At 43.5% G+C, this 14,560-nt stretch overlaps 2 protein-coding genes across 2 annotated transcripts; one reads left to right on the top strand and one right to left on the bottom strand.

The window, feature by feature from the left end:
- Positions 1-4,842: 4,842 nt before the first annotated feature.
- Positions 4,843-5,664, bottom strand: LOC123431419 (the record flags this gene model as incomplete). Its single annotated transcript, XM_045115200.1, has 1 exon — positions 4,843-5,664. A coding segment is annotated over exon 1 (822 nt), but the record flags the coding sequence as incomplete, so codon positions are not given.
- Positions 5,665-12,629: 6,965 nt separating this feature from the next.
- On the top strand, positions 12,630-14,288 carry LOC123428293 (WAT1-related protein At1g68170-like). Its single transcript, XM_045112492.1, has 6 exons — positions 12,630-12,829; positions 12,993-13,055; positions 13,145-13,264; positions 13,392-13,809; positions 13,888-14,039; positions 14,138-14,288. Exons 1-6 carry the CDS (start codon positions 12,630-12,632, stop codon positions 14,286-14,288), a joined length of 1,104 nt encoding a protein of 367 aa, XP_044968427.1.
- Positions 14,289-14,560: the final 272 nt, after the last annotated feature.

The following is a 14,560-nucleotide window of genomic DNA, read 5'->3' as shown; positions in this document are numbered from 1 at the left end:
GAAAAATGCATTGTGAGGAAATTGACCATTTGAAGAAAATCAACTTGAGGAATTTCACATTGGGCGGTGGCGTTACCCACCATATAAGAATGTTGATTACAGACGCCCGCGTACAATTGTCGTAGGGCCCTGAGAATCAATTTCTTCGTTAATTTCTTCACATTCAGAGTGACTTTCTTCATTGGTTGAAGAAAATCGTTTCATCATGTGTTGCACATCTAAGTCATCAACTTTGCATAAGTGTTAGGATGTGTGCATGTTTTTACAAAACATTTGAAGACTCTAAGATATTTAGCTCACACCGCAACTTGCAAAACCTTTTCTCATCCAAGGGCTTAGTGAAGATATCAGCCAGTTGATCATCAGTCTTCACATGGTCGATGAGGACATTGCCCTTGAGGACATGGTCCCGAAGAAAATGATGACGAATCTGGATGTGCTTGGTCTTCGAGTGCTGCACTGGGTTGTAGGCAATCTTGATAGCACTCTCATTGTCACAGTAGAGAGGCACATTCTTCATGTTAATGTCGTAGTCCTTGAGGGTTTGCTTCATCCATAGAAAGTGAGCACAGCAAGAACCAGCAGCAATGTACTCAGCTTCGGCAGTGGAGAGTGATACACAGTTCTGCTTCTTTGAGGACCAGCAAACTAGTGATCTTCCGAGGAAATGGCATGTGCCAGATGTTGACTTGCGATCCACACGGTCACCGGCATAGTCTGAATCAGAATACCCTACCAGATGAAGATTGGAGCCCTTGGGATACCACAATCCTAGTGTTGGTGTGTGAGCTAAGTATCGAAGAATATGTTTCACAGCCTTATGGTGTGATTCCTTCGGTTTTGCTTGAAAACGTGCACACATGCAAACACTAAACATTATATCTGGCCTAGATGCACATAGATACAATAAAGAGCCAATCATAGAATGGTATACCTGCTGATCGAAATCTTTACCATTTTCATCAGTGCCGAGGTGATCGTTGGTAGGCATCGGAGTCTTGGCACCTTTGCATTCATGCATGTCGAATTTCCTCAGAACATCCTTGAGGTATTTCTCCTGTGATATGAAGATTTCGTTGTTTTGTTGACGAATTTGAAGACCTAAGAAGAATTTCAGCTCCCCCATCATGGACATCTGATATTCTTCACTCATCATATAGGCAAATTCATCACTGTATCTTTTGTCAGTACAACCAAATATGATGTCATCAACATATATTTGACATACAAACAGCTCATTATCATAAGATTTTGTGAAAAGAGTTGGATCGAGTGAACCAGGTTTGAAGCCTTTCTTCATGAGTAATTCCTTCAATGTATCATACCATGCCCGAGGGGCTTGCTTGAGGCCATACAGAGCCTTTTTGAGTCTGAAGACTTTGTCTGGATTCTTTGGATCCTCAAAACCTGGGGGCTGAGCAACATATACTTCTTCCTCAAGCTTACCATTGAGGAATGCACTTTTCACATCCATTTGATATAAGATGATGTTATGATGATTAGCATAAGCAAGTAGAATTCGAATAGCTTCAAGTCTAGCAATAGGTGCAAAAGTTTCATCGAAATCTATTCCTTCAACCTGGGTGTAGCCTTGGGCTACAAGTCGTGCCTTGTTCCTCACCACTTGACCGTCCTCATCTTGCTTGTTTCGGAAAATCCACTTGGTGCCGATGATGTTATGCTTGCGAGGATCTGGTCGTTTGACGAGCTCCCATACGTCATTCAGCTTGAATTGAAGAAGTTCGTCTTGCATGGCTTGGATCCACTCCGGTTCCAGAAAAGCCTCAGCTACTTTTGAGGGTTCTGTGATGGATACAAAGGAAAAATGCCCACAAAAGTTAACTAAGTGTGAAGCTTTTGAGCGAGTGAGAGGACCTGGCGTGTTGATGTCGTTGAGGATTTTGTCAAGTTCTACTTCATTTGCAATCCTCGGATGAGCTAGTTGAGGATTTTGTCTGGGCTGAGGAAGTGGTGCTGTTGCAATTTCCTCAGGAGCATCTTCTTGGCTTTCATTAGTGATGGGGATCGTTTCTTCGTCAATTTCCTCAGTGGGGACTATGTCTTTAGTAGGCTTAAGCTTTATTGCTTCTTCAGGAGACAGCTTATCTGGATCAGAAGGCAATTGCTCTCTTTGCGAGCCATTAGTTTCATCGAATCGCACATCTACAGTCTCAACAACTTTGTTGTGATAGTTGTTGAAGACTCTGTAGGTGTGCGAGTCCTTTCCATAACCGAGCATAAAACCTTCATGTGCCTTAGGTGCAAATTTTGAGCTATGATGAGGATCTCTAATCCAGCATTTTGCACCGAAGACTTTGAAATAACTTACATTGGGTTTCTTGTCAGTGAGGAGTTCATGTGAGGTTTTCTTGAGGAATTTGTGAAGATATACCCTGTTGATGATATGGCATGCAGTATTGATTGCTTCAGGCCAGAAGCGACGAGGAGTCTGATATTCTTCAAGCATAGTTCTTGCCATCTCAACCAGAGTCCTGTTCTTTCTTTCGATGACACCATTCTGCTGAGGACTATAAGGAGCAGACAATTCGTGAGTAATACCAAGTTCATCAAGATAATCATCAAGACCAGTGTTTTTGAACTCGGTTCCATTATCACTCCTGATATGTTTGATCTTGATGCCGAAGTTTGTCGAGGCCCTTGAAGAAAATCGTTTGAAGATTTCCTGCACTTCAGTTTTATACACTATAATATGCACCCAAGTGTATCTGGAATAATCATCAACTATGACAAAGCCATATAGAGATGCTGCATTGGTTAGTGTTGCATAGTGTGTAGGTCCAAATAAATCCATATGAAGCAATTTAAATGGACGTGTAGTGGTCATGATGGTTTTGGAGGGATGCTTGGATCTGGTCATTTTCCCAGATTCACAAGCACCGCAGAGATGATCCTTGAGGAATTTGACTGATTCGATGCCAATGACATGCTTCCTCTTTTCAAGTGTGTGAAAATTCCTCATGCCTGCATGACCCAGTCTTCGGTGCCACAGCCATCCTTCTGAGGTTTTTGCTAGTAAGCAAGTGGCTGGTTGAGGACCTGTAGAGAAGTCAACAATGTACAAATCCCCTCTTCTTACACCTTCGAAGACTTTGGATCTGTCAGATTCCATGATGACTACACATCTATATCTACCAAAGATAACAATCATATCAAGATCACAAAGCATCGAGACTGACATGAGGTTAAAACCAAGAGATTCAACAAGCATCACTTTGTCCATATGCCTATCCTTGGAAATAGCTACTTTGCCAAGTCCCAATACCTTGCTTTTACCTTTATCAGCATATGTGATTTGCTTCAGAGGTGATGGAGTTAGTGGCATATTCATCAGTAGGCTTTTATCACCAGTCATGTGATGTGTGCAGCCGCTATCGAGAACCCACTCAGTATTTTTGGGTTTGTCATCCTGCAGATGAATTAGTATAGCTTACCATCTCCTATGCTTCAGATTTGAAGAATATGATACTAATTTCATTAGTTCAGTGATTTCATCATAACAGAAATATAAGGACGTGTGAAATATTTCTATTTCATCAATCATTAGCTTGCGTCCTATCAAGCATTTCCTCAGGTCTCCAGCAAATTCTTCAAATGATGATTTTCATCTGGAGACCTGTCCTGCAGAAGTGATTAGTTTGATTTCTTCACCACCCACATCTGAAGGGGTGGCAAAGCATTCATCATCCTGCGAGCACCATATGAGAAAGGTGGCATTGAAGCTAATGCACTTCTCTTAACAGTAGGGTGATTAAAGTACTCATATGAGTATGCAGAGAACTGGTTTAAGGATTTATGAACATAATGATTTGAGGAGTAGCGATCATAATCATATTCCTTGTAGTTTCCCTGCATGTTAGACGCATAAGCACGGGTACGAGCATAGTTTTGACCAGTTGAGGATTTTGATCCTCTTGAAGACTTTGGTCCTCCTGAGGAATTTGATCTGGGGTTCAGATTCTTCAGAGGTGATGTCATGAGAACATTCACTTGAAGATTTTCAAGACAACTTTTGGGAACCCAGATTTTCCTCAGAGGAGGGCCATTCCTGCAGTTAGTTCCAACATATCGAGCAAATACTTCACCAGATTGATTTTTGAACAGTTTATAGTTGGAATCAAATGACTCATCCGAGGAATAGGATAATTCACATGAGAAGCCAGTTAGATTAGATGGATCAAAAGGAGGCCCAGTAGCAGCAACCCATGAGGTTTTGGGATACTGCTCAGGTTTCCAATAAGATCCATCAGCATTTAGTTTTCTCTCAAAGGCAATTCCTTCTTTCCTTGGGTTCCTGTTCAAGATCTGCTTTTTGAGCACATCACAAAGGATTTGGTGTCCTTTGAGGCTTTTGTACATGCCTGTCACATACAATTCCTTCAACCCTGCATTTTCATCAGTAACATTTGTGTTTTCCTCAAGTGAGGAAATAGACACAGCAGGTGCAGTTGAAGAATTTGTAGCATTTGATGATTCTGGTGAGGAATTTGCAGTTTCACGTTCAATGCATTTAAGACATGGAGGAATAAATTCAACTTGACTAGCGCTAATCTGTTGAGCTAGTAATGAATCATTTTCCATACGAAGATCATCATAAGACATCCTCAGCTTCTCAAGATCAAGCTTCCTTTGAAGAAATTCGTAGGAAAGCCTCTCATGATCAGTGAGGAGTGTATCATAACGATCCTGAAGAATATCAAATCTAGACTGAAGATTTTTCATGTCATCAGCGAGGATTTGATTAAGATTCATTTCATCATTCAACAGATCATCACTTTTGTCTAGCAGTTTTTGAAGCTTTTCCAGAGCAGTTTGTTGTTTAGTGCCAATGATGGCAAGTTTACTGTAACTGGGTTTTTTATAATCATCATGTTCACAGTCACTTGAATCAGAGGAGGAGGCATTATTTGATACCTTTGAACCTTTCGCCATGAAGCAATAGGTTGGAGCGAAGTCATCAGCATATTCATCAGTGTGGATGGTGCAATCATTTTCTTCAAGATTGAAGATTGACTTGCTGACGAAAGTGGTTGCTAGTGCAAGACTAGCCTGTCCGGATTCTGAGTCTTCTCCAGAGCCTTCTTCTTCATCACATTCCTCTGATTCTGCCTCGGAATCCATTTCCTTGCCAATAAGTGCCCGAGCCTTTCTGAAGCTAGTCTTCTTGTATGAGGAGGACTTTGAAGATGAGGATTTTGAAGATTTCTTCTTCTTCTTTGAGTCATCAGAACTGTCATCCTTGTATTTCTTCTTCTTTGATTCCTTTCCCCAGCGAGGACAATCAGCAATGTAATTACCTGATTTCTTGCACTCGTGACAGGTCCGTTTCTTGTAGTCCTCAGATGCAGATTCTGATTTCCTCATGTCTCTTCTTGATGATTTACCGAACTGGCCTCGTCGTGTAAATCTCTGGAATTTCCTCACAAGCATTGCAAGTTCCTGACCAAATTCTTCAGGGTCACAACTGCTGTCATCTGTGTCTTGTTCTTCAGATGAGGAAATTGCTCTTGCCTTCAGTGCACGTGGTCTGGAATAGCTTTGTCCATATAGATCTCTCTTTTCTTCTAGCTGGAATTCATGAGTATTTAGCCTTTCGAGGATATCAGCAGGATCTAGCATCTTGTAGTCTGGTCTTTCTTGAATCATCAGAACTAAAGTGTCAAATGAAGAATCCAAAGATCTCAGCAGTTTCTTCACAACTTCGTGATCAGTGATGTCTCGAGCTCCCAGTGCTTGCAGTTCATTTGATATGTCAGTGAGGCAATCAAAGGTGTCTTGGCAGCTTTCATTGTCATGTCTCTTGAAGCGATTGAAGAGATTGCGAAGAATATCAACACGAGAGTCACGTTGGGTTGATACTCCTTCATTTACCTTGCACAGTCTCTCCCAGATCAGTGTTGCAGAGCCTAAGGCACTTACTCTTCCAAACTGGCCAGGGCTCAGATGACCACAGATGATGTTCTTCGCTTGAGAATCGAGTTGCTTGAATTTCTTCACATCAGCTGCAGTGACACTAGCAGAAATGATGGGGACACCATTTTCCACAATATACGAGAGATCATTGTCTATAGCTTGTAGATGCATTTGCATTTTGTTCTTCCAGAAGGGAAAGTTCTTTCCCTCGTAGGTAGGACATGCTGCAGTCACCTTAAACATGCCTGCAGTCGACATAACTAAAACTCCAGGTGGTTAAACCAAAATCACACAGAACAAGGGAGTACCTTGCTCTGATACCAATTGAAAGTGCGTTATATCGACTAGAGGGGGGTGAATAGGAGATTTTTAGAATTTCATCACTGAGAAAAATCCTTTTGAGGAAATTCCTCACTGATGACTAACTTACAGCGGAAATAGTTGAAGGATCAGTCGTGCAAACGTTCACAACAGCAGAATTACAGAGTGAAGATTATGAAAACAGATTGCACAGTAAGCAGGCACGCAGAATACAGATGATGATTAACTCAAGTGAAGAATTTGGGGTTGAGGAAATTCAGAGAAAGTCTTCAGCAAATTCTTCAAACAGTCACAGTGAATGTCATCAACACATAATACAGAGAATGTAAAGAGTTGAGGAATTAGAACCCGATTCTTGGTGAAGACTGTTGTTGATGACCCAGTTCCAACTGCTGTGACAGTTGTACATCTGGTTTGGAGCGGCTTGGTATTGAAACCAAAGGACACCCAGTCCCGGGACACACACTCCCTACCGTATTCTCCTTGAGCTAAGGACACACATTCCTCGCCCAACACTCGTGGTAAGTCTTCAGGGCAGACTTCCAAACCCTCACAAACTCGGTCACCCGGCGATCCACAATTGACTGTTGGATTGCTCTAGACCATGACGCCTAACCGTCTGGAGGATGCACAGTCCTCAAAGGTAAAAGGCTTCAGTCCCACACAGGAACAACTTCTTCAGTGATGCTCAATCACTAGGTTCGGTTTGTGGTTTCGGTGGGTGGTGTATTTCCTCACTGATGATTTACTCTCGTAGGCTCTGAGGAATTTGGGTTGCTCTTATGACAAGTGTCAGTTTCTAACGGAGCAGCCAACCAGCTAGTGGTTGTGGGGGGCGGCTATTTATAGACTGGGAGCATCCCGACATGATTTGACATTAATGCCCTTAAATAATATGACCGTTGGAGTGGATAAGACCAGTGACTTGGCGTGGCTATCAAAACGGTCGGGACCCTCAACTGTGAGAGTCCTCATGTCACTCATATTCCTCACTTGAGGCTTTTGATAGGATTTGGCTTGGGTTGAGCATCATGAGGAAATTCATTCCATAGCATTACTTTGACCCCCTTTAACAGTATGGTGTTCCTATTCATCAAATGCGAAGAAAGTAAAACAGAAAACTTAAATCTTCACGCTTCAATTTCTTCAGAATGATTTTCTTCAGGAACCACCGATCTTCTCAATATCAATGTCTTCATGAGGAATATCAATTTCATCGCAGATTCCTCGTGATTCATTTCTTGAGCTTCAGACCAATTTCTTCAACTGAAGATATACATTTTTAGGGGTCGATATTCTTCAAATATCTCAAACTCCTCAATGACTTATAGATCCTGTGTACACTTATAAACACATTAGATACTTAACCTATAAGTCTTCAAACCACCAAAATCACTAAGGGGCACTAGATGCACTTACAAAGGGTCGCATCTTAGTCGTTACAGTAGCTTAGAAGCAATAATAAGTAAAGAAGCATCAGAGAACTTAGGCAATGTAGCCCTAATAGGATGTTTCACAGGAGGGTTAGAATAATGAAATGAATATGCAGAGAAGTTTTTAGTTCGGTGAACATAATGGTTCATGCCATAATGCTGATATTCATGAGTCTTTTGAGTCCTTCCCTGCGAAACATAGTTGTTAGGGCGATCATATGAAGACTTTTGTCTCCTCAAAGACATTGATCTAAGCAATGTCTTCTTCTTGAGAGATGTCGTCGTGGAATTTACTGGAAGCTTCCCAAGAAGACATTTAGGAACCCAGATCCTCTTCATGGGTGAACCATTCCTGCAGTTAGAGCCAATGAACCTAGAAAATACTTCACCATTTTGACATTTGAACAGTTTGTAGTTGGAACCAAATGATTCATCAATGATGATAGGATTAGCACAGGTAAAACCAAATTATGTGGATGGATCAACTATGGGGCCCTTTGCAGCAACCCATGTGGTTTTGGGGTACTGCTTAGGCTTCCAGTAAGATCCATCAGCATTGATGTTTCCTTCAAAACCAACACCCTCTTTCCTAGGGTTTTTTAGGATTGTCTTCTTTGAGGAAATCACACAAAATCTGATGTCCCTTCAAACTTTTGTACATACCTGTCTCAAACAATGTCTTCAACCTGTCACTGTCATCAGTGATAGTAGTGGTTTCCTCAGACAGGGGTTAAATACCACAGATACAGTTGAAGATATTTCCTTTTCAGAAGCATTTGAACATTCAGAAGTGGAATCATTAGCTTCATGAGCAAGTCATTTTAAGCAAGGAGCATCAAATTCATCCTGAGCGGTACTAATGTGTTCAACAAGGAGTGAGTCATTTTCCTTCCGAAGATCCTCATAAGCCTATTTCAACTTCTCCTGATCAAGTTTTCTTTGAAGATATTCAAGGGAAAGCTTATCATTATCAATTGAGAGAGAGAGAGATTCATGAAGATTTTGGAGATCCTCAAACCTTGGATGAAGATCATGCACATCTCAAGATCTGTTCGGACTCATCTCGCTGCGCAATAGGTCATCGCTTTTCTATAGAGTCACTTGCATTTTCTCCATAGCATTTTGTTGCTTAGTAGCAATTTTGACAAGTTTAGAGTAGCTAGGTTTCAAGTCATCATCAGTTTCAGCTTCGCTATCAGAGTCATAGCATGAAGATTTTGAGGATACCTTGGAGCCTTTTGCCATGAAGCAGTAGGCTGGAGCATTGTCGTCGTCACTGGCTTCAGTGTTGATGTAGTGATCATTGTCTTCGAAGTCGAAGACAGTCGAGGCAACAAATGCAGAAGCCATTCCGAATCCAGCAACTTCAGAATCAGACTCCTCCTCACATCCCTCTTCAGTTTGAGACCCGGATTCAGCATGAGAATCCATCTCCTTGCTAATGGAACAATGTGCTTTGGAGCTCTTCTTATGCGATGAATACTTGGATGAAGACTTGTGATACTTCTTCTTCTTCTTCTTATCATCAGAATCATAGTTCTTGCTCTTCTTATTTGATTCCTTCTCCCATCAAAGACAATCATCGATGAAGTGACCTACTTTCTTACATTTGTGACAGGATTGCTTCTTGATGTCATGTCAAGACATTTCACAAGATTTCTTTGAGTCACGCCTTGAAGACTTTGCAATGCGTTTTAACTTGGAAAACTTGCAGAACTTTCGAAAAAGCATCGCGAGTTCTTTGCCAAAGTCGTCGACACCATCAGAACTGCATTCGGATTCGCATTTAGATGAAAACACGGCCTTTGCCTTTAGTGCACGAGAACGAGCATAGTTGGAACCATAGAGTTTGCTTTTTCATCTTGCTGGAAGTTGTGAGTGTTGAGCTTCTCAAGTATATCAGGAGGATCCTGTTCTTTGAAATTAGGGCGTTCTTGGATCATGAGGGCAAGAGTGTCAAAGGGACTATCAAGAGATCCCAATAGCTTCTTTGCAACTTCATGTTTGGTGATATTAGTGACGCCAAGTGCATTCATCTCATTTGAGATATCAGTCAGACGGTCAAACGTGAGTTGGTCATTTTTGTTGTCAAGCCTCTTGACGCGGTTGAACAGGTTGCGGAGCACATCTACCCTTGAGTCTCTGTGAGATGAGACACCTTCATTGACATTGGATAACCATTCCCAGATTAGCTTCGCAGTCTCAAGAGCACTCACACAATTGTACTATCCTTTGGTTAAATGACCACAGATGAAGTTCTTGGCGGTGGAGTCGAGTTGAGAAAATCTCTTCACATTAGCAGCAGTGACACCTTCGTCAATCTTGGGAACACCAGCCATGACGACATACCAGAGGTCGTTGTCAATGGTTTCAAGATGCATGCGCATCTTGTTCTTCTAGTCTAGGTAATTAGTGTCATCGAAGACAGGACACACCGCGGAAACCTTCATTATCCCTGCAATCGACATAGCTAAAACTCCAGGTGGTTAAACGGAAACACAAAACAAGGGGGTACCCTACTCTGATACAAATTGAAAGTACTAGTTATCGACTAGAGGGAGGTGAATAGGCGATTTTTATGAGAAGCTTTGAAATAGTAGATGTACTCAAAGTTAAGAGGACACGATACATGATTAGGTAGGGATAAGTATCAAGGATCTATGCAAAGCATGCAACTACGAAGACATCCAATCATGCAAAGTATAGTTATCATGCACACTAAGATATAACATAGACAAACTTTGGAAGTGTGAAGATAAACAACAGTTGAGAATGTCTTCGGGAGAGATGATCAAGCAATGGCTTCGCAGTACAGTAAGTATAGAGAGTGAAGGATAGAACGAGTAGCTTGACAAAGACACATGATTTGTTGGACCAGTTCCAGTTGCTCTCACAACTGTACGTATGGTTGGGGAGGCTTAGACCTCATCTTCACCTTTATCCCCTTGAGCCGAAGTCTCTGAGACAACGCCCAATTACTCAGGTAATTCTTTAGGGGAGACTTCCGAAGCCCGTACAAACTTGATCACCCGTCAATCCACAATGACTCTTGGATTGATCTCGACCATGGTCACCCGGCAATTCACAATGACTCTTGGATGCATTACACCATGACGACTAACCATCTGGAAGATCACAGTCTTCAAGTGTAGCAAGTCTTCATTCTCTCATAATAGTCTGATTTCGGTAATGCTCAAACACTCTCGCTCTAGGTGTTTGGGTTTATCCTTGCAGGATAGTTCTCTCTCTCTCTCTCTCTCTCTCAATGTCTTCGAGGTGGGTTGCTCCAAAACAACAACATCCGTATCAACTCTAAGCAGCCACCAACTTATGGTGGAGAGGGTGTGCTATTTATAGCCAACGGGCAACCCTACTTGATATGACCGAAATGACTCTGGGTCAATGGTCAGCCGACATGTGTTCCTACGGTCGGATTTCAAAGACACACACGACAACATTACTTGGGCTACAAGTAATGCTGAGTTAACCAGCTCTGGAAGAGATTTCCTCTCAATGTCTTCACTCGAAGACGTTGGTATATGTGGGTTAAGCATTACATGAGCACCTGACTTTGATCACATTGACCCCACTTAACAGTACGGTGGTTCTTATGACTCATGAAAGATGAGACAAAACAACAAAAGATTTTGTCTTCGAGTTTCATTGTCTTCAAGCAATTATCTTTGCGCCCCACCAATGGCTTCGACCATCATCAATGTTTTTGGACTTTTTGGGGTTCGTCATAGACGGTTAAATTGAATCTCTAGAGACTTCTATGTTTATTATCCTGTGAACTCTCACAAACACATTAGTCATTTAACCACGTTTGTCTTTAATACTCCAGAACCAACAAAGGGTGGCACTAGGCGCACACATGCAAGTGTGTGCTTGTACACAACCCACAACCTTTAAAACATTAGGGCCCTGTTTCTTTAAGAAGTCCTAGGACTTTTTCAGTCTCAACTAAAAAGTCTCTAGCCCCTACCCGTTTCTTTTCAGGGACTAAACATGGACTGAAGGTCATTAAATGACATGTACAAAGACCATGTTACCCCTAGTAATGTACTAGAAATTATTAAATGACATGCTAAAAGTAGGGGCATTGTTGGAAAAAGTGCCAAAAAGGTTAAAAAAGACCCTTCCATAGGGATTTCTTTTTTTTTAGTCCCAAATACCCCATTTTAGTCCCTAAAAGTCCCTCTTGTCTCTTTACATGGGACTAAAAGAGATTTTTTTTTAGTCCCTACAGCAAAAAGTCCCTGTAAAGAAACACCCCTTAGGTTACCAATATGTCGACTCTGATAAGGTTGTTCTTATATGATTGTCCTGCTCTATCTCAATTGGCAAGGTGACACCAAACTTTCCACATGTCAAGATTTTGCACTCGTCATTTTGACTTGTGTGGACTTTCAACCCACTAGCGGTCTCCTTTGAGGCGATCGTTCCTTTGTGAGCGCTTGAAGCTTATTTTACATTTCTCTGTTCTTGCTTGGTACGAGCATCCTTGTCGCTGGAGATCCCCAGCTTTTGAACACGACGCACGCACGCCGTGACGCACCGCCGGTTCGTAGTACTCCTACATCTGCGCTATGATGTGACGATGTCAGTTTGTCACCGCTCCTCTGCCCATGCACGTACGGATTCCATCGGCGTTGTTATTGCGGGGCACCCGAAAACAAGAAAGTGCGCTTGGCTAACATCGCTACGATGACAGATACTCCCTCAAGTCCCAAAATTTTTGTGCTAAATTTGTTAGATATAAATGTATCTAGTCACGTTTTAGTATTTAGATACATCCATTCTTAAACAAAACTAAGACAAGAATTTTGGGACGGAGGGAGTATATACACTGCTACTTGTGTACATTCTCGTGCTGGTCGGACGCACGCATGCATGCTAGTTCCTGAGCTTGATACATATCGTCGACGGTAAGGTCTAAGGAGCATGGGGATCGGTGTCGGAGGCAGCGTGCTGGATGCCGCTCGGCCGGCGGCGGCGATGGTGGCGGTGGAGTTCATCTTCTCGGCCCTGCAGATCTTCATCAAGCTGGCGCTGGACGACGGCATGGACGTCCGCGTCCTCGTCGCCTACAGGCTCATGTTCGGCGCCGCATTCCTCTGCCCCCTCGCCTTCCTCATCGAGAGGTGCGTGCTCTAATTCTTGCCTCCTCCGCAACCGCAAATATACAGCTGCCGGGATGCCTCACAAGATAGTGAAGCGAGCATATACCCTGCCAGAATGTGGTGGTCATATCTTTGTTGAATTTTCTGGCTAACGCGGCTGTCGTGTCGTGTGATCGATCTCTAGGAAGAAACGGCCACCACTGACCGTCAAGGTTGTGACGGGGTTATTCCTGTGCGGACTTTTCGGGTAAAACTTCCTTCTCCTCTTTGGCGACCGTGTTAGCAAATGCTCTGGACTTTGTGTGTTTTGTTCTTTGATCCATGGAAGAAATGCAGAATCACCATCAACCAGAACCTGTTGGTGCTTGCCATCAAGCTCACGAATTCGACCACCATCGTCACAGCTCTCAGCAACCTCACCCCTCAATCTACCTTCATCGTCGCAACCTTGACCAGGTCGATCATCACACTAGTCAAAGATTTCTGTACGTAAATATCTTTTTTCTTTCTGGATACTCTAGTCACAGACAGACAGGCTCATCAAAAAATTTAAACATAAATGGAACGACATACATTCATACAGGATGGAGACTCTGAAGCTGAGAAAGCCCAGCGGCCAAGCGAAGCTGGGAGGAACCCTGGTGGGGCTGGGCGGCGCGATGCTGATCACGTTCTACAAGGGCCCGGAGATGAGGTTCCTCCGCCGCCTGGCGCACACCGGTCTCAGCCACGCCACCGGCGACCGCCAGCTCCGGCAGCAGCCGGCCGCGGGCTCTCGGATCCTCGGCTCGTTCCTCGCCATCACCAGCTGCTTCAGCTACGCGATCTGGCTCACCATCCAGGCCAAGGTCGGCCAGGTCTACCCGTGCCACTACTCGATCGCCGCGCTAGTGTGCCTCTTCGGCGCGCTCCAGTCCACGCTGCTCGCGCTCTGCATCCACAGGGACGCCGACCACTGGAGGCTCGGGCTCAACATCAGGCTCTACTCCTCGGCCTACGCGGTAATCACGCATGCAGCTGATCGATCGCCCACTGCTCCCCTCATTATGATGGCTGATTCGTATCGATCGTACGTCCAGGGCATCGTGGCGTCCGGGTCGGCCTTCCCGCTCATGTCGTGGTGCCTGCGGAAGAAAGGGCCCCTCTACGTCGCCATGTTCGGACCTCTCATCGTCGTCTTCGTCGCGGTCATGAGCTCCATCGTGCTCGACGAGGCCCTGCACATCGGAATGTGATGCCCTGCTTAAGTTTAAGTTTAACTCACATGCCTTGAGAACATGCATGGTGTGTCTATTTGAGTTTCTAACTAACGGGTCGTTGTGCGTGCAGCGTGCTTGGTGCCGTGCTGATCGTGGCGGGGCTGTACATGGTGCTGTGGGGCAAGGCCAGAGAGGAAGATGAACAAGAAGCCGACGCGCCAAAACTTGTTGGTCAAGACGAAGAGCTGGGTAAGGAGTCCCTTCCACACGCCAAGGGCTAGTTCGGTTATTCCCTCCCACAAAGGGATTGAAAAGGATTGAAGAGGGTTCAGGTGGAATTTGACTTATATATGAGATTTAATCCCTCTCAATTCCCTTTAAACTCCTTTAAATCTAAAGGAACCGAACAAGGCCTAACGGTGACGCATAACGCGAGGGAAAGAATAATCTTGCTTACACTTTGCTGCGGTCAAGATTTTTTTTCTTTTAAATGAAGGCAAAAGTTTTATCTTATCCAATAATTCATTAATTAAGAAGAATAGAATTCCCCGTT

This window comes from Hordeum vulgare, chromosome 2H (assembly GCF_904849725.1).
Source record: "Hordeum vulgare subsp. vulgare chromosome 2H, MorexV3_pseudomolecules_assembly, whole genome shotgun sequence".
NCBI classification, from domain to species: Eukaryota; Viridiplantae; Streptophyta; class Magnoliopsida; order Poales; family Poaceae; genus Hordeum; species Hordeum vulgare.
The sequence above is the reverse complement of the archived record's forward strand: the minus strand, read 5'-3'. Positions and strand labels throughout refer to the sequence as shown.